Source organism: Coturnix japonica, chromosome 1, assembly GCF_054131305.1.
Source record: "Coturnix japonica strain WE chromosome 1, WE-NBRP24, whole genome shotgun sequence".
NCBI classification, from domain to species: Eukaryota; Metazoa; Chordata; class Aves; order Galliformes; family Phasianidae; genus Coturnix; species Coturnix japonica.
The window spans coordinates 2,099,566-2,119,744 of record NC_140663.1 but is presented as its reverse complement, the minus strand read 5'-3'; the positions used below and the strand labels follow the sequence as shown (position 1 = coordinate 2,119,744).

The 20,179-nt window shown below is 45.0% G+C and overlaps 1 protein-coding gene across 3 annotated transcripts in view; it reads right to left on the bottom strand.

The window, feature by feature from the left end:
* Positions 1–20,179, bottom strand: part of LOC107313179 (plexin-A4) — a 403,220-nt gene that overhangs the window by 90,164 nt on the left and 292,877 nt on the right. For all 3 annotated transcript variants that reach the window (XM_032449091.2, XM_015861239.3, XM_032449104.2), the window contains exons 6-9: positions 18,456–18,579; positions 15,109–15,262; positions 12,752–12,851; positions 10,952–11,066 (exon numbers count right to left, since the gene is read on the bottom strand). In XM_032449091.2, the coding sequence (XP_032304982.2) occupies positions 10,952–11,066; positions 12,752–12,851; positions 15,109–15,262; positions 18,456–18,579 (493 nt within the window). The remainder of the gene's footprint in view (positions 1–10,951; positions 11,067–12,751; positions 12,852–15,108; positions 15,263–18,455; positions 18,580–20,179) is intronic.

Sequence of the window (20,179 nt, the reverse complement as noted above, 5' to 3'; positions counted from 1 at the left end):
CATTATCACATGATTTAAGTGGGAACTAGGAACTGTTTATTCCTCGCTCAAGCCCTTTTGGATCCCGCCAGAAGCGACACTCAGATTGTTATTTACTCATGTATTATGTAAATAATAGCTATTTTTTTAACCCATCTGTTCTACTAAGACGCAGTGCACTCTGGCTTTCTCACCCACCCACTCTGTACTGTAATCAATCCAGTAAGGTAAGGTTTGATAGACACGGATTGGTTCTTTATAAAAGTATTTAGGCCACAGCATCTGGATGCCCTGTTTCTTAGATAAGATTAAAAATGATTTAAGAAATCAAAACCAAACCAATGAACAACAACAAGAAGAAAAGAGAAAGAAAAGTGCTTTGGATGACAAGTTGGTTCCACCAATGAACCCCTTTCAAACTCCCACACAACTTCCAAAGCCCACGGTAAGGGAGAACAAAGCAGCCACACACTTGGCATGACGGGAGCAAAGGGGTGAGTTATAGTCCATGTTGTGTTTACATTATTACACCACTAATTCCTAGCATCATAAAATTATATTTAAAATTTACACCAACGGTGCTGGGGAACGTTATTAGGTTATAAAGTGGAATCAGGTCAATGTTCTGCAGGCAGGACTCCAAGCTTCATAAATTTCTGGACATATTTCCCCCAAATTTACATCGGCACCAGCAGCAATCAAACCGGCTACAAAAAGCTTACCCAGTCAAAGAATTTTTTAATGCACCATATATTTTATCTTCACTTCTTTAAGTTTACAGTGCCGTTAGTTTGATTGATGGTGCACTTATTTATTGGCACAGCAAAAGTAATAACACACGGAGAAAATGCTCAGAACTTTAAAGGCAGCGGATGAGGAGAAAGCAACAGGATTTATGGGAAGTCTAAACATCTGCAGAGACAACAAAGGGGTAATTGAGTCCTTGCATAGCTGTCACTTCTAGTGGTTACTTTCTAGTTAAGAGCCTTCCATGCACTCAGGATCAAAAAACAGCTTTCTTTTGTCAGATGCTACAAGTGATGCTGGTGCTTAGGAAAAGGTGGTTGATCTGGAGGCTGGAGCTCAGTCCATGGGAGAGATGTAGCCCTGTTTAACCTCTGCCCACTCCATACCTCAGTGGTGACTTGCACAGACATCACTGCTAAACAGAAGGGTACCATCAGATCAAATTTGCTCATCTACCATTGCCTCTTAGATCCCTGGCTTCAGTGCTGTGAAAGCTAGCGAGCAATGACTGAAGTTGGTCACCAAAGAATGGATATTTGGAAAACAGAAGTTAAACGAAGATATTCAACCTCCTATCATGTGGCTCACTGTTGAATCCCATTGACTGGGAGCAAAGTGATGCCCCAAGGCCATGCAGGCCGTGTTGAGAAGTGGCCTAAGTCTTCTGAGATCTGGATCCTGACCTAAGACAATTCTGCCTCTGAAGTCAGTCCACACATCTCTGCTGATCAGCATTAATGATTTTACCCTCCTTTAATACTTTATTAATAGAGCCCTTCTCAGATGGTCCATTATTTCACTGGGATCAAGGTCAGGCTGCCATAATTAGCTAAGCTCTGCATTAATCCTTTTTAAATAGAGACACAACGTTAGCTTTTCTTTGGCTTTTTGCCTATTTGACACATACTCAGAAGCAAAAGTGATGATGAGGAGAGCAGGAACCTTCTGGTCACTGAATGGAGAGTGTAGACTGGAGAAAATAAAAGTAGATGATGGTGTCATTAAGTACATCTGCTCAAAGGAGAGATGTGGAAGCAATCTTAGTTCTGGTGCTTCCTGAGTAACAAAGGCTTGGTTTTGAAACCATAAGAAGTAAAAGTGTGTGCACTGAGGAGGGTGACACTTGTGAAATAAAACCCCTGGTAAGGGTTTATGTCTGAGGTCTTTTTTACGCATAGTAAAGCATTGCATATTCATACCCTGGACCATCATACCCATGAATCTCCAAAGTTTCAGCATTGCAATAGTACTCCTTAATGGTCATCTACATGACTACCAATGACATCAACATGTCAGTCAACAAAGCCAGGTTTTCCATTTCTGCCCATAAATGATTTTTGCATGCTAAAGGAACCAACCAGTGCTCCTTCTCATATGAGAAGTCACGTGGCAGTACTCTCATGAGGGGATTTCTGCTATCTAGTTGAAGTGCTGAGCACAAGCTATAGTGTTTCTTTGTACGAAAGAATGGAAACTCTCTTCTCTAACCTTCACATACTGTACAAAATTTGTAGGAACTTAATACCTTTGGGAGCTCCACTCTTTGGCCCAACTAGGCTGCAAATGGACGACTGAGTAACAGATGGACTGGATGAACACATACAGACCATGTTGATGTGATCCTGCTTCCTTTAGAAACCAGGACAGAAGCCCAAAGAATCATAATACTCTGGCTTGCACAATGGGAATGTCAGGACATGATATCATGGCTTTTATCACCCTCCTCCTCACTGAGATCTACGACAGCATGAGATAACATCCAAGCCAAAGCAAATGGACTCATATGCAAAAACAAGGCAGAGGAAGAAGGTTCTGGGCTCAGCCTCTTGGAGATTTCCCAGTCAGGGCAGGAGGCACAATCCAGCATTACTTCTTATCTGTGGCTTCAAAATCCTGACAACATTTCTCCTTGGCCAGGTCCCAGAAGCTCACATTCCAAAGCCATGAACGCAGATGATGCTACAATGAAGAAAAGCAAAAAATTCCTTCTTGAGAGCCAAACCACCCATCACCCCATGCAAAGACTGAAGAGGAACTGTCTTTCCTCTTTTTTAACAATTTTTCCCTCGAATTTCAGAGTGTCACTGGATCACTAGCAGTCCTAACAGATGTCCAGATAGCCAGAAATTCCTGTAGTCACTTGAGGCTTTGCAATGGCACTGCACTGACTCAGGCTATCAAAACAACATAAGCTGTTCCTGATGTTATTTCAAGGGTGCTGTGTTGGTGGGGACAGATGGATATCACCCTGTTACATTCTGAGATCACTCTGTCCTTTGGGATAAATAATCTTGCATTACAAAGATGAACTGCCCAACTGGTACGAATAACATGTTGTATTGAGTATCAGATGCTTCTCACATCTTACATTTAAACAAATTTCCCTCAGTTGCTCCAAGAAATTACACAAATGTATCTCATGGTTGGAGAGGCTAAATCCTAAAACCCAAAGTAAAGTAATGCATGTATTGGTGGACGATGAACAGCTCACAGAGAGGCCTTTATCTATCATTTATCAGTTTATTACAGTCTGGTTCCCAGTCTGAACAGAGATATGATAGAGTTGGCCCACATCGGGACAAATCAACCTCCATCATTACCAGAAAACCTGCTAAAGTGAATGCAGAAACAATCCTTTCCCCCTACCAGCTGGAAGACGATGGAACAGCAAGTCTCAGAGGAGATAAAAGGTACCCAGAAAAACAACAGAACAAACCATACACAGTCCTTCCAATCTTCTTCATCTCGGTTTAAGTCAGTGCAAGTGAAGGCTTCTCACAAAAGCAAATATCTAATTTGCAAATGCTCAGAGACTTCTTATGAACAGCCCCCACTGAGACCACGGCTCCAAGTAATGTACAAGCACCTCTTAGCAGAAAGTGCTTAGCCACATCGTAAGAGGATTTGAAAGACACAGAGGCACAGAAAAATGAACATCCCAAACCAACTCAGAGCTAGAAATGAAGCTCACAGCTGCTGAAACGAGACCCATGGCCCCAAACAAAGCCTGATACTTTGATACTTCCCTTCTATTACCATGCACCAACAGGCCTATATGAACAAGAGGAAAGATTTCCGCCTTGTCTGTAGTTTCTGTGTTCAATTTAATAGAATGGCTTGGATTGGAAGGGAGTTTAAAGATTCCCTATTTCCATGCCCTGGCCATGGGAGGCAGTGGAACTAAGTGATCCAGTTTGCCACCAGTTTGCCCAAAGCCCCATTCAACCTGGCCTTGAACTGCTTTGGGGCATCCACAGTTTTCCTGGGCAACCTACTCCGTAATCACTTCTTCTCATAGTCGTTTAAATGACTGCTTCTGAAGTGGAGGTATTGTCAACACATCACATTTCTGCTTATGGAAAAATGCTTGAACAATGAACAAGCGCTGAAATTCCATATCAGTGGGAATCCTGACCTACAACCTTATCCAAACCAACAACTGCAGACTCCTCCTGGATCCCTTCTGTTAACAGGATGTTAACATGACCAGACTCCATCATACACACTTGGAAACCTTCCTGTGAGCTAAGCAGGTGATGAACACCAATTCCTCATGCTGCTTAGAGGCAGGTTCCACCACATGCATGCAGTGCTATGCCAGATCTTAGCTGCACGGGGTGCAGATTCTTCCTGTTAGGATCTGTATGCTCCCTACTGCCTGTCTAGAGCTGCTCCCTTCCCCTCACCTCTCCTGCTGGTCCCTTTCCCTCTCACATCACTTGGATGCAGCAGGTTTCTGCAGTTTCCATAGAAACTACACCTCCCCTTAATGATAGACAGGTGCTAGGATAAGTGAGTGGATAATCAACAAGCGGGGAACGATTCGGTGCTCTGGTATTGACCTCCCTGCAGCTGTCATTAATGCCCCCGAGACATTAATTTGAGCAGGGGTGGTCTTTCTCTCCTCCCCAAACTGATGCCACCAGCAGCCACCTCTCTAGCCGAGTTAACAGAGGCAGGGAATGGGAGTAGGAGGGAAACAGAGCAGTTGCCACAGCAACAGCTGAAGATGCATCGCTAGAAGGTTTGTCCATACAAGGGAGCAAAGGGTTCACCACATTCATCAGGTGGCCCATGGGGTGTCCAACCCCACCTCTATGCAGCCACCCAGGCACTTCTGCAGGGATGTATTTTGGGAGGAGCTGGGCACTTTCCTTCAGCTCCTCCCAAAGGAGGGAATATGCCCAGAGAAGGGCTGGGATCAATCAAGGCCAGGATGGATGGGGCTCTGGGTAGCCTACACTGGTGGGTGGCAACCAGCCCATGGCTGTGGGTTTGGAACTAGATGATCTTTTAAGGTACCTTCCTAACCTTTGCCATTCTATTATTTGGGGTCCCTCAAGACCTGCCTATTCTTTGACAAGGTGACTGCCTAAAGCCTTTGCTCAGAGATACGATTTAGCAGAGGGTTGTTAGAGTTAGGGTACTGTGGTTAGGCTGTGGTTGAACTTGATGATCTTTGAGGTCTTGAATCTGGGTAATTCTATCATTCTATGATTCCCTGAGCCAGGCTGGGATGCACCAGTATGACAGGTAGGGTGTTGCTGAGTTTCCCAAAACTCTAATAAGGAAATACAGGTGTCTGCCAGCTCAGATCGATCTGTCATTATCTCTCCCTGCCTTCTTTATTCCCTCCCATCTCCCTCTTTTCCCCCCAGGAGGAACAAGCAGCAACAAACCAGCGCATTTCTTTGCAGAAGCTGCCAGCACAGCTCTTCATTCAGCAAGAGGCAGAGCGAGCGCCAGGCAAAGCAGCACTCTGCTCTCCAGCAGCTGCTCGCCAGCATGCAGCTCACACAGCTCTCTACCGCTTTTGACAAATTAATATTTGAAGCAGTTGCTTCTTTTATGTGGGCTTTACTGTCATTAGCACGTACAACTCTACATAAAACACTTTGGTGCGAGATCTTTTCTTCTCTTTTCAGGCGGCAGATGAAAATCCTTTTAATAAAAAGCTTGTTTGGGGGAGGAAGAAAAACACAGACACACGCAAATCGGCTGAGCAGAGAAAGATGAAAACCTCCTTCAAGGTAATTAAATGATTATGTATCTTTTAAACCCAGCAGATAACAGATTTGTTATCGAGGCTTGCTTTTCGCTTTTGCCTTTTTTTCCCTCTCTTTCCCCTACACAAAACTTAAATCCTTGCAAGGCTTGGAACAAGATAGTGTTCATCTTTCAGAAGATGGCACAAAAGAAGTCTTAATCCTTTATCCCATCAACTCAAGTAGGCTGTTCTATCTTACCCCCAGCCCAGCCTTGTACAGATGTTTAGGAAACGCTGACATAAGAACTATGGCACTGGACCAGGTGTACTTGGGTAACAGACATCAGGTGTGATGAGTTCCTATCACACTTTATATCAATTGGTTTACTACTCTGCACCTCAGTTTACCTCCAATACTCATTGGCTGCCTTTTCCATTTACCAGACAGAATGAATGAGCTCTTACTTTGTGACTGTGCCAATAAGGAAAGGTTGATCTCATCGGTCATTAGGCTGCATTGCAATGCTTCGCAGTGCAACGCTGGATCTGACTTTTGCAATGGTCAACAACAAACATCACAAGGGGAAACAGACTGTGAAAGAAACAAATATAGACACAGCCTGATCCGTTCTCTAGGCTGTGATTCTCTCCATCTTTACTACCTGCTTTGTTTAGGAAAAAGAAATCAAAACAAAACAAAACCAACAACAAACAAATAAAAAAAAATCACATAAGTATTAAAACGCCTTTTTTCATCCTTCACTCTCTTCCTGCCTCCAAGAGCAATAATATCAGCTCCCTTTTATAAAGCAAGAACTCACTCGGTATATTTCAAGTGAGTGCACTTGGCTTTCAAAAACCTGCTGTAAAGGGAAATTATACTTCAAGGTGTAGTATTTCTGCCACAAATCATCCAGAGACATCGTCAACCCCATTTGATTGAGTTCAGCACCATAATCATAAATACTCTTGCTTTATGACCATGCTGGAGTTCTTAACCAGAAGCAAACACGGGTTTTCCCAAAGTACCAAAAGCAGTTGATTCAGCTCCATTATGGGCAGAGACGATTCACTGAGCACTGAACAAATGACAGGTATGAAATCCTGGCTCCTTGCAGACAGTGTGGGATGTGCCTCTTTATCCTATTTGTCACCTATGGTTTGGTTTTGCTGGGTGATAGAAGGACAGCTGCCTTATCCTAACCCAAGACTGGCTGATCATAACTGTCCACAGTATGGTTCAAAGGCCCCTTTGGATGACAGGTCACAAACTATACAGAGATAAACAGCATTTTCCTTTCTGATCAGCATAGATAATGGCCAACATCTTCCTGTTCTCCAGCAGGGTCAGTGTTCTGCACTAATTGAGAATTTATATTTCAAGGAAAAGAAAAAGAAAAATGAAAATAATCAAGATTTTTTTTCCATGCACGTTAAGAAGACTTGAAAGATATTAAGGCTGAACCAATGGAAATCCAAATGCTTATGAGGTATGCTAAGGAAATAGCGGAGTCAGAAGGGCGCAAGGTTCCCTTCACTGTGCTTCTTGCTGGTCCCAGGATGATGGGTACCAGCCCAATCTGCAGCTCAGGCCATCTGGACAGTGGGAAGCCTCAACCTACTCAAGGATGAGATGCTGTATGGGCAAAGAGAGAAAGAAATCACCCAGAGGGAGGTGTGTCAGCAAAGGGAAAGTGAAAACCATAGTGTCAGGGAGGGGAGTAGGCTTGGCATGCCAATAATGATGATTACAGTGGGAGAGAGTTTCTGGCCCTCATCCATGTGACAAACTAGCACTAATATTTATTTGCTTGGCAGAGAGATTCACAGGACAAGCAGACCATACGATCCTGGAAGCCAGCCATGCTAATCTGCTCTCTAGTCTAAGGGAAGGACTGCAAACGGGACGGTCCAATCATCCCATGCTTGTAGTGGTTTCCTATCAGTACGTCCTCAAGACTTACACATTTAAGAGGCCCTCATACCCACATGGTGCCAAACACACCCTTTTTGCATCCTTAGAGAGACAAAGTATTTGCAGCAAAAAGAAGCATTGCAGATGGAGATGAAAAGCCATTAAAAATAGACCCACTCACAGTGATGACATGTTGGGAGCTCTACTGAAGGCAGCTTTGGGAGGGCTGGAAGTGCACCTCAGCCCTGTTAACCTGACAAATCAGGTTACATCATCAGGAAGCGGGAGGAGGTCTGAAAGGGCAAGGGAGAACCAGGCTTGGCTTCAAGATACCAAATGGTTTCTACTGTTCAGGGAACGCAATGAATAAGCTCAGTACAGGGCAGAAAAGGAAAGAACTAAAGGTGAAAGTGAAAAATAGCAGAGATTTCAGTGGAGATGAGTCAGCGAGAAGATGGCTTCTTAAGAGAAGTGTGGGACGTATACACAGCATTTATTTTGTAGTTTGTCAGAAGTGTAAATTGATAAAGTTTGAAGTGTAATTTGACAAAACCTGTCCGGCCATGCAGAGAAGGCAAATATGCATTTGTCAGGATGCATTGGTGATGCTGTCCTTCTCCTGTCCTACTGTCTTCAAGAGCTTCAGAGCGCAATGAGAACGACTTTAAAGCTACAAGACATTTCTCACATTGCCAAGCAAGAAGGCTGTCACTGATATCTTCAGTTTTGCAAGGCCATTATTTTTGCAGATATTATCCACTCTTTCCAGTGTTTAATCTGTGCAGCAGATAGCAAAAACAGCTCTGAACTGAGCAGCTGACAACCAAATGTATCCCATGGGAAAGAAGTTTGTGCCCAGATGTGGATTTGCTGCAGAAGCCAAAGGGGCTGGAACCATCATTAGTGATGACCACTGTAATGTACTTGTATGTCAAGATGCTGTCATTCCTTGTAGATCAATAGTTGTCTTTTAAGGGTCTGTGCACTTACTTGATGGTTTGCAAGATCAGAGTGTGAGTATTTGAAGCTCAGCAGGAAAACTTCTATTAAAGGGGATACAAGATAGGAAGAACCAACAGACAAATCCTCTCAGATCTGAACTGTCTCTTTGTCTGAAGGTGGCACCTTAAAGAAGCCCAATGAGAGGTCATACAGTGATGGAAAAAGTGTGCTGGAATGTGGAGGTCTAGAGAAGACAGCGAGTCAACTGCCTCCTCTCCAGTTCTTCAGAGCAAGATCTCAGCAGGAATAGAGTAAAAACCAGATGATTCTCTCCCTATGGAACTGGGATGATGAAGAGTTTCACATGATCTTTCTGATGGAAACAAGAGTCAGAAATACCAAGAAAGACAAGGCAGGTGGAGATGCACTGAGACTTGTAGGTTGGAGGAGAGAAGATATGGGAGCCAGGAAGATGAGTCTTGTGCTCAGTGCACAAAAGCTGCCAGAGGAGATAGATGAGGCAGTGCCCCAGCAAATACCATCTGCTCTAGAGAGTGAGGTACCTCCAGTTCCTGATGTGGAAGATACAGAGAACTGCATCCACCAAAACTGACCAAATTCTGCCAAAGGCTTCACAGAATTATAGAATATCCTGAGTTGGAAGAGATTCATAAGGATCAACAAGTCCAACTCCTGTCTCCACGCAGGACACCTAAATATTAGACCATCTGGCTGAGAGCATGGTCCAAATGCTTCTTGAACTCCAGCAAGCTCAGTACTGTGACCACCTCCTTGGGGAGACTCTTTCAATACACAACAAACATCTCATTAAAGAACATTTTCCTCATATCCAAACTGAGATCCCCCTCGTCACAGTTTCATGCTATTCCTGTGGGTTTTATTGCTGGTCACCAGAGAGAGGTATGCAAGGTAATAGATTCCATCTGGTTGGAATAGGGCTGAACCCTTGGCTGCCTTCTGCTCCACTTTACCCTAAGCAGAGGGTATCAAATATCCACCCTCTAAACTCTCAGTGAGTTTTTCAGCAGGTTAACAGCAAATGCTGAATCCTGCTGAACAAAGAGCTGGCAACCTCCCTGCTTGTGAATATTTATGACTTGTCCCAATGCCCGTGCAGTTCAGGATGTCTGCTCCAGGACATCTCAACCAGCACATATGTTAAGGGAGTAGTGGGAGGGTACAGGGGATGCCATAGGAGTGTGAAACCATTACAAGCATGTCCTTCGGTCCAACAAACTGGGTTGCCTGGGGCACAGGCTAGGAGATAGGAAAGGGAATATTTTAAAAACACAAGACCCACCAAGCAATGCAGGGAGAAGTGTGGATTTCAGCCTCCAAATACGGCACACGTTGATGGAGGTTTCAGCAGCTGTCTTTGTGCCCAGTGGTTCAGCAGATATCAGATCTCTTAATGGGTACTGGTCCCTTGGGCCAGGCACACAGCAAGCCATCTCGGGTCATTTACCAGACAGGCCAGGATGCTTTCAGACCGTTCCTGACCAGGAAGTAATTAAGTGGCTTCCTATTTGTATTCTCCTGAGCTCCACTTGTCTGCAAGTGCTCATTAGTTACAATACAGCCAGACAGCATTTGCAGCGCGGCAGCCAGCCCTGTATTAAGCCCCGAGGTCCAGTTCAGCTCTAGCTCAGAGACTGGCAATGAGGCATTCCCTGGTCTCTGCTGGAAGCAATTTGGTGTATTGTCCATTAGGCAACAAACACACAAAGCCACCAACATCCTCAAAGCGCTGCTGAATTACACTGCCACTGTTTTAATAGTTCTAAATACTCCTCAGATCTCAGTAGCTTGGAGATTTGCTTAGAAGCAGCATCCTCTTCTTCTCTCCAGGTAGAAATGCATGAGTAGCATTTCCTCTTGCTTTCAAGCAGGAACTCGTTATCCACTGCTGGTAGATGTGATGGCTTCCTAAGGTAGCACACTCCCTATAGGTGTGCCTTAATTTTGGATGGAGGCCACCACCAACCCCTCCTTGTCCCAACAGCACACAGATATTGGCTATATCTTGGCAAGGACCATGATTCAGTATATGACAGCTCTCAGCAGAGCTTGTAGGTATCAGCACTCTGCTGTTGACAGACAGCTGTGTCATTGGGCAGAGCTCTTCTGCATGATTTGCCAACACTCTGGGGATGAGCACCGTCTTTCAAATGAGTTTCAGTATGAAGAAGAGGAGATGTAGAGGGAAAAGTGAGGGTTTTGTGAAGGGCAAGCCAAACAGGGAGAGGGTGGAATTGGAGCTGGAGAAGGCTTCACAGTTTGTTGCTCTGAGCCAAACAAAAAGGCTACATCATCTCATGATCTCTGAGAAACCCCCCCACACAGCATGTGCCCCTACATACCTCAGGCAGCTTGACTCGTCCCTCCTGGAAGGAGCAGGTGCTGGGGTCATGAGTGCAGACGTGGCGGTACTTGCACCAATGGCACTTGTAAGGGCTCTCCACGCATGACAGACACCTGGAGGTGGAGGGAAAAAGCAGTCACTTGGTCAGCCTGGCCTCTTCAACAAACAGGACAGACCAGGAGGTGAGAGTGTTTTTAGAGATAAAAATAGTCCATCAAACATTGCTTTTATAACCCTAGTGGAAAACCACAGGCTTTGAACAGGCCTGACATCATCAAGTCTCCAGATGGCATTTTTGCTTGTCATGGCTTGAGCTGGATTTCGCTGTGACAGATGTGTCTTACACTATTTAGAAAATTTAGACTGCTTTAATATCATTCCAACTAGATTAATGATATTTCTGTTGTATTTTGGTTACTCTGTTACTACTTTGAATGAGATTTACAACAGGTCCTTGGCTTCACACACAAGCTTTGCTCCTTGCAAGCATTTGCTGTCCTACATCCCATAGTCCCCATACTGTATGAGCTGCAAACACTTTTTCGAGACTATTTTACAGCACTACATCACATTTTTTGATGTATTTGATGTGATGTCTGTCCACCAGGAACCACACTGAGCCATAACAAATTGTTTACACAAAACAAGCACTGGATGGGTAACAACTGCTGGTTGCTCACTGTCAGAGATCTTCATGCTGCTGAAGTCTCTGAAATACCTGAAGGGGATTTGGAGGGAAATTTTCTTGGCCTGTATGTGCCACTGGGTTTTTAATGGGCAGGAGTGGAAAAAATTGCCTCTAGGATAGCTTGGCTGAATGCAGCAGGCAGACACACACCCTCAGTCCTGTCTTTCTGTGAAATCTCGTTCAACTTCAATCCACTTTCAGCTCTGGTACAGCGAGCTGTTCTTCAAATTGGTAACAAGTGCTTGCTCTGATACATCAAATTAAAAATGGATAGTGTATTATAGTTTGTCAAGTAAGGAACCAAAACATGCCATAAATATTTAACACCACCATCTCTCCTCCTCTCCCCCCCAACACTTGCTTTCTGACACTGTTTGTCAAAGCAGCAGGAACATGGAAATAGGATTTGCCTTTGCTTGTGAATTGCTGAGCCGCAGTAATTATCTGCTTTTGGCACTTCTGATGGCTCAGTGGTGGTGACAGAGCCACTCAGTCTTGCTCAGGGGTGGATCAACGTGCTGGAAGAACATCATCCTGCTTTGGCAGTCTTACTCTGTTGGGGCAGCTGCTGTGTACCAGCTAAATCCCATGATAATGTGGTGCGGGTCAGGAAAGGAACTTGCAAGACAGAGAAGATGGATTTGAAGAAATCAGCTGGGCACATCACATGTGAACCCCCAACTTCCATCTTTCCAGATTTGAGGACTCAAACCCATGCTAACCACTGGGGCAGGACCCTGTGTCGGGACTGATATGGATAAGGGCTGGAGGTGAGTATATTTGGGCAGAATCCAACCATCCACAAACAACTGCCTACTAGGAAGGCAAAAGAGCCCTTTGCTGAAGTCACAGTTTTCTTTTGACTTGCCTCAATGCAAACTCCCACTCATCCCCCCTTCCCTGATGGACGTGTGATGATGTGTCATTACTCAAGGCAATGCCCTCCTCCATAGGAGGAACAAATGGCATCATGCTGCCCATTACTGATGTAATTCTGACTGCTGCTCTCCTCCACACCTGACCAAATTCCTGAGGGATACACGCCTCACTGGGTTCTGTGGCAGATCCAGGGTTGGGATAGAAAACAGGTATCAAAGGAACTTGACGTACGAATTGTGGACACTGCAGTTGTAGAAGACGAAGCTGGTGCTGGCAAAGGTCATACCCGTTTCCTTGGACTTGAGCTGGAGCTGGACTATGTGATGGTCTCCTAGGAAAGAAAATAATATATACATCAGTTTGTAACTGTATTAGCACAGTTCAGCCCCGCTGGCCATGCCACCAGTCTGAACCAGAAGCTGGTCCTGAGTACGTGAGTTAGTTTATCTTCAATGGGTGAAGAAAGTGTTTGTGTTGGATGATAGCAACAGGTTTAGGAAATAAATCTCTGATTTCAAAACTATGGTAAATGACGTAAGCAAGTAGGAAAGCTACGCACAAAGAGTAGATGGAGACGACTGGCATAAGGAGCTCATTCAAATGGAGCACAGACTATAAGGCTCTTCATTTCTGTAGGTTCATTTAAGTGCACCAAAGGGAGGGGCCTATGGGAGATCAGGCGTATCTTCTTTTCACCATCATTATTTATCATCTCTGAATAAAGCCCAATACCCAGGACAGGGCAGGGGTTCTATGTCATTCACCCCAATTATGTCCATACACCCCAGTCTTTGGCTACAAACAACTCAGCTTAATATGGAAAAGACATCCACAAGCCTTTGTATTCTTCTGAAAGTGCCAATCCATTTCCACAGCAGACCCGCCAGCAGCAAAGCTTGAGCCTCAGCTTCTAGATACTAACTCCCCTTTCACACTGCTCCCAAGCCAAGCAGTCAAGTGCTACCAAAGGCCCCATTCAAAACTCATCGCCTGTGGGAAATGACTGGGTACAGTAATTGCAGTAATTTGGTGGGGAAGGGGCCCATGTTTAATTCAAGACTTTGGCTTGGCTAGCCCTTTTACCTCTATTATTTTCCTTTTCACCTGAAAGATTCATTAATCAATCAGGCTAAAGTAAACTCGACAATTCATCTCGGCTCATCCACCTACAGGCGTACACACATACATACCACATAAACACACACAAACCACACACTTCACTAAGCACGTTTTGCTGCCAGTGCTCGACTCTTCTGCCCATCTGCTGCCGTTGGCTTTGACAGCTCTGTTAACCACTTCGTATTTAACAGCCTTGCCAGTGTCTTGCATGTATTTTAAAACAGGATGTGAGGATTGGATGATGGCTCCAGGGATCAGATGTTCTACAGAGCCACACATCCTTTGGTTCAAATCCAGTTTCTGGCCCTATGCATGGAGGACGTGGTCTTTGCAGAGGTACAGAGCACCAGCTGCTGAAGCTGATACAAGCTGCAGGTGCTCAGCACCTCTGAAAACCACACTTCACATAAATCTCTCTTGTTCTGCCTTGAGCTTCCACTGCTATTTTTGCTTGCTTGTTGATTGTAGCCTGGCCTGAGACAGATGTCCATATCAAGGAAATAGTTCCTGGCAGCTATCTTGGTAAGCAAACATAGTTGATGATTCAGTGAGACCTGAAAATGGGAACAGCCCTTTGGGGGCTTCATTTGGGACGGCAGTGGAGAGTGCATGCAGCTGTGCATAGCTTGGGGAGAGCAGGGGGAGGTGATGGTGACAGCTTGTGTAACTTCATTTCTATGGCCTGAAGGGATCCCTGGAGGCTTTCCAGTAATATTTCACAAGAAGCCAAGGAGTATAATGGCTACATCCTCTCTGCACTTCATGAGGTGATCAATAGAGTTGAGATTTTTATAGCAAATCTCTGCAAGAGCCACAGGTGCTCTTGAAAGTACCAAGGAAGGCATTAGAAAAGGGAAGCTGAAAAGAGCATGAAGCTTGGGATAAGGGGCCCACCCTGGGAGACAAGGTAGTTTTGCACTGAATCATTCTGGGATGGAGCCAGCAACAAACATGAGCACAGGAGCAAAAAATGGCCAGTGACAGAGACAGCAACTGAACATGCAGATCTAAAGGTAAGACAAACAGGATAAAACAGTGGAAAGGACTGTGCAGGTCTGCAGGATATTCTTGCTGCTGGGATGGGATGTGTTGAGAGCATGTCCAATCTTATTACTTGGGATGTACCACACCAGCCTGGGCAATAAGCAAGTGAAGATCCTTCATCAGACTCTTGTCTTTGCTAGATATAGGCAACTACCACTCGGTGGCAGTCTGAAGACATGTACTACCATGCACATAGGCACCTAAATGCAGGTACTGATATTGTATTTCAATGCTTGCACATATAAACTTACACATTCAGTTCACTCATGCTACAGCTGTAGCAATCACTGGAAGCATAACAGGATGCTTTGCATCACCTGTTCTCAGGCTCCCATGTGCCAAAATCTTGGAGAACAAGCAAGATGAAAGACATAAAGATAAGGGATGAGGAAAGGAGGAAGAACCGAGAGCTGTGTGGTACTCACCATTCTCTGTGATGATCTGGGGCACCTCTTTGGCAGCTGGTGAGATGCATTGGATCTGACTGCCCACTACCAAGCCATCCATCTCTGACAGGTCCTCAAAGGTGCAGTTGACTCCTGCTGACAGCTCAGGGACATTGTAGGTCTCCAAGACCAGCTGCAAGTGGAGGGAGGGAAGAAGAGATGGGGAAAAAAGAGAGAGAGAGAGAAAATACTGAGCTGAACAACAGAGCTGGGCCAGCAGGAGAGAATTACACTGGAGAGGTTGGACAAAGAGCCTCTTGCTAGAGAGAGCATCCTCCTTCAACAGAAAGCAGCGATTCAGGAGAGGGATGTGTGTGTGGAGGGGGAAGGGGATGAGATGCTGATGCCAACACAAGTGGTACGTGGCTATGCAGGGACAACTGCACTGCATCCCAGTGCTGCTGGGTCAGTGGAGGGGAGGGAGTGCTCTCTATCTGTCATGCAAGTGTAAGGTTAAACAGGGAGTCTTTGGAGCCGGCTGTGAAGATCAGGGCTTTGGTGGCCCCAAGGCACGCGGTTTCTGAGGAAGGTGACTACTACTCACAAGAGGCACTCTGCAGACTACAGAGAAACTGTAATGCTCCAGTCTAACTCTCTACGGCCTGCTCTCCTAGCATCAGCAGATGGGGGAGCGCTCTGTCACCAAGTTCCTGCGTAAGGAGAGTCTAGTTACAGGCTTCAGTTCACCACAAAAAACCTCTTTCCCTAGAGGAACAACAAATTTCTCCTGCCCATCCCACCAAAGATGGCCTTAGGGGCATGCTGTATTTGGTAGCTATGCATAAACAAAGCTGTGAAGGAAGAGTTGCCCATGTTAATCACGTGCACCCACTGGCTTTGCTAATATCAATACCCATGGTCATGAAAGGAAAGAAGCAAGTGGCTGCTTTTCTCCTCTAGAGAAGGACCCTCATGCTGCCACTTTCCCAGGTCAGCTAAGGTTCCTCTGCTGTCCATCATGGAGTGTCTTGCCCAACCCACCCTTGGATCACAGACATGCCATGTCCAAAGGCAGAGAAGCACATCAGGGTACTTTTATCACCTGCTAATGAGCTACTATAGATTTAGAGCTATTGTGGCCAACCACTAAAGTCAGACACTTGAGGCAGGCACAAATGCAAGTATTCTCTCCACACTTGCCTCCTCTGTGAACAAGCTGAGGCCCCATCTGTGGTGACAGCCACTGAAAGGAGACACAAATGCATGCTGAAGTGTTTATGCTACCAGTACAAAGAACAGAGGAGGTCAGGTCAGTCCAGGTGATAAAGCAGGAGAGGATGATATTGCTTTTGCTTACTGCTTCTCCACGTTGTGTTTTCTTCACTAAGAGAAGGTTTGGGGCTATCCCTTAATGCTAGGCACCATAAGATAGAAAGGCCAAAGATGTACATTTGCTCTGCATAACGTAAAGCCTTTGTGAAATACATTTATTTTGTAGTGTTGGGAATGGCAGTGGGAAAGGAAACAATGTCTTGGATGGGGATTAGGAAAAATGTATGGAAGCTTGATAGATTTATCACTCAATCTAAATCCATTCTACCTCCTCATCTATATACTGTTAGAGACGGAGAAAACTTCTGCTTAATTAATATTGTTCCTTGAGCACAAAAGACACAGAATAAAGATGTGTCATGGAGAAGATAATGGCAATGGACAGAGCAGTAGTGCTTGGCCATAAACCTCATGAGCCAAGGTTCACCTGGAACAAACACTAAGTCCTATATCATTCAAGCCTCTTCTGGAGCTTCTGCAATGAGGGAAGAACACAGACTTCACTCCAACAAATCTCTCTTCTCATTGATCCCCAAGTTACTTAAACACACTCAGATAAAACTTTGCAAGTCTCTGTTAATGAGTAAAAGATTGGCTGGCTGCATATATACCTTCTCTGCCTCTGTGGGCAAGAACTCAGCATCATCCCTTTGCCCAAGTGAGACTCAGTAAGGACTCCACCAATTCATCTGTTAGTGTTCCTCTCTGTGTTTGCCAAGAGATTATCAGTGGTGATATTAGATGAGCTGGGACACCAGTCTAAACAGGTATGAGACTCCCGTGGCAAAGTTGCCCAGTTAATAGGGCAATAGTTAGACAATGGCAACTTATGTCAGAAGCTTGGTGTTGAATTGCCCTGCCAGAGTAATCCAGAGGCAAAAGTCTTTTATTCTGTGATCAGTTTCAATCACCCTGAGCCAGCCAGTCCCCCAGGATTTATCCCAACATAAAAGAATTCAAAAACTACTGAGAGAATAAGAAAAAGGAACCTTGAACTCCCAGAAGAACAAAGGACTTAAGATGTCTCAGATCAATTTTGTTTGAAGCCTCGGAAAGAAAAGTCATAGCAAAGTTAAGAGGCTGAAACAAAGCAGTAATGAATGGACATGCAGGCTTTGAAAGGTTGATTTCATTATCACTGTAGAAACCCTAGTACTCCAAAAACTATCACCAAGAAGGTATCTGGCAGCTACACCTTCAGCAACACCATGCTGTCCTTGCAGAGCATGGGGCTAGTCAACAGCTTAGCCAGATATGGAGCTCTTGGTCTTTGATTATCACTTCAATTTCAGCCCAAATTAGTATGTTCAACAGGACAGAGCCCTGATAACCTGGATAAAATGGATCTTTTCTCCTTTTTGGGGAATACTGGGAATTCATCATGTAAGGTACTGCTGTTATGAGTCAGGTGAGAAACGACAAGCTAGTCTGAACTTCCACAGAGATTTTTTTGCTTTATGTCCAGATAAAGATCAGGACCTACTTCTCCGCCAGCACTCACTGAGTGGCTACATTGGCTGCTGTCTTCAGTAGCTCTAGGGCATCAAGGCTAAACTTTGTGCTGAGGAAAGTCATATGCGCTAATTATGCTTGCTCAAATGACTTGGCAGACTTCAAGTTTACTGAAATAATTCACGATAGTCCTCACTTGTCCTCTTTCTAGAAGGTCAGTTCTAACTGTGACAATGTCCCTTGCTTAAACTGCATTCCCAATCATTCACAAATCCCTCTCCCAAGGAAGCAGACAACCTCAATGTGCGCTCACAGCACTTGTGAGACATGTAGTCCCATCACACCTGCCCTCAGCTCCTCACAGCGAACAGGGAAGTCTCTATCTACACTTCTAGCCAGGATAACCAGGGACTGAATGCCCTCCCATGGTGAATCTTTCACTGTGCCAAGCAAGACATTGGGGGACTTAATGGACTCTGGAGCACCTCTGCATCATGCTGCCAGCCCTTCCCAATACTGCTGAATCCAGATTGCACATATCTGGGTCTATCAGACTATATGAGCACATTAAACCTGCAGGGGATAATGACAACATTCCTTACCAATACATTGTACTGGGAGACAGAGATGTTGTTGGGATGCACAGTAAGCCGGACACACTGCTTCATCTCTGAGGCGAATCTCCGAGGCTCGCTGGAGCGCTCACACCTCTCCTTCCTCGTGCACCTGAGCAAATAAGGAAGAGAGATGGACAGGGTTAACATGAAGTCAGGCTGGGACAGTGAGAACATGGGAGAAGCAATTGTTTTACATGGAAAGTCAACACTTTGCCCTTTAGGACTGCAATGGCTGGCAAGCCTTCAAAATCATCCTGGAGCACTATGGATTGAATGCTGGAACAGGTTGCTCAGATATGGTGAGGATGTTTCCTCCCTGGAGGTGTTCAAACCCAGTTTGGATGGGGCCATGGGCAACCTGATCTAGTGCTTGATTCAGTGGCTGGCAACTAGATGAGGTTGGAACTAGATGACCTTTGAGGTCCCTTTCAACACAAGCCATTCAATGATTCTATGATTTTATGATTCCAAAAGCCACGGTGTATCTCAGCAGGCTGTGGTAAGGACACCATGACAGTAGGAAGGGTGTGGGTGAAAGCCCCATCCCTTGGTTAGGATGCACAGCTCTAGAGGTGCTCTGCTGGTAAGCCATGCAGCAGATCTCAGAGAATGGAGAGTCCTGAAAAGTGCACCATCCATAGGCAGTGGTATATCTTATGGAGGGATGAATATCCTTATAGACTGGCTGTATACAGTTCATGTTCTTTGATCCCTCTAAGGATAATGCAAATTCATGATACTTTTGAGCTGCAGGTATCTCTCTGCTGGAAAGGAGCAGCTCTCCAAACCATTGCCAAGGAACTAAAGTGGTGCCTAGCAGGCAGAGTTTCCTTTGGCATTTGATTTGAAAACACCTGATGAGATGCTTCCATTGCAATCTGAAAAAGTTCTGTTATTCCCAGTGAATGGCAATAAGATGGGAGTGTGGCATTTCAGAAGTCCCTAAAATTGCTCATTCTTTGCTATGAGTGCAGAAAGCACAGTCACTGTCTCTCATCTTTTCTGCCAGAAGTGGACATAAGGCAGCAACGTGAACTGGCAGCGGTGTGTCCCACCTCAATCCATGTTTGCATTCACTTGGAGGAAAATACATCTGCACTACACACAACATGCACTGCCAAGGCCATCGCTTCAAGGAGGACATCTGCCTAGAAATCCACAGGGTTAATATAAAAGGACAGCTCCAACTGCATGCCAATTACCTTTTGCCATTAAACTAACGTTATGGACTTGCACAGGGTGTCTGCAATAGATTTCGTTATTAGCAGTGCTATTACCCCCCATTAAAATCAGCTATAAAGACTAAGTGTGGATGTTAAATTATTCACCCACTCCCAGACTTTGGAGTCTTAGTTGCAAGCACAGAAGATTTGGTGGAGGATTAGCTCCAAGATCACCCCTCACCGTGCTTTCTCCCCTGGAGCAGAGATTGCACCTCTATGCACAGGGATCTAAAGCAACACATGGGAAACAAACCCAGCACATGGCAGAGTCTGAATGTTACAAAGCTTGGACTCTGGCCTTAAACTTTAAGGCTTAGCCTCTGTCCAGCAACTGACACTAGATAATGAATGCCTCAATTCAGAACTCATATTGCTCCATCTTTATGGTAAAATTGTGTGTTTCCAGTGGCAGGAATCATAAAGAGAGACCTCTGCCGTTCTCAGCAGGCTCTTGGTTTGCTTTGCAGATATGAGAGAGCAAGAGGC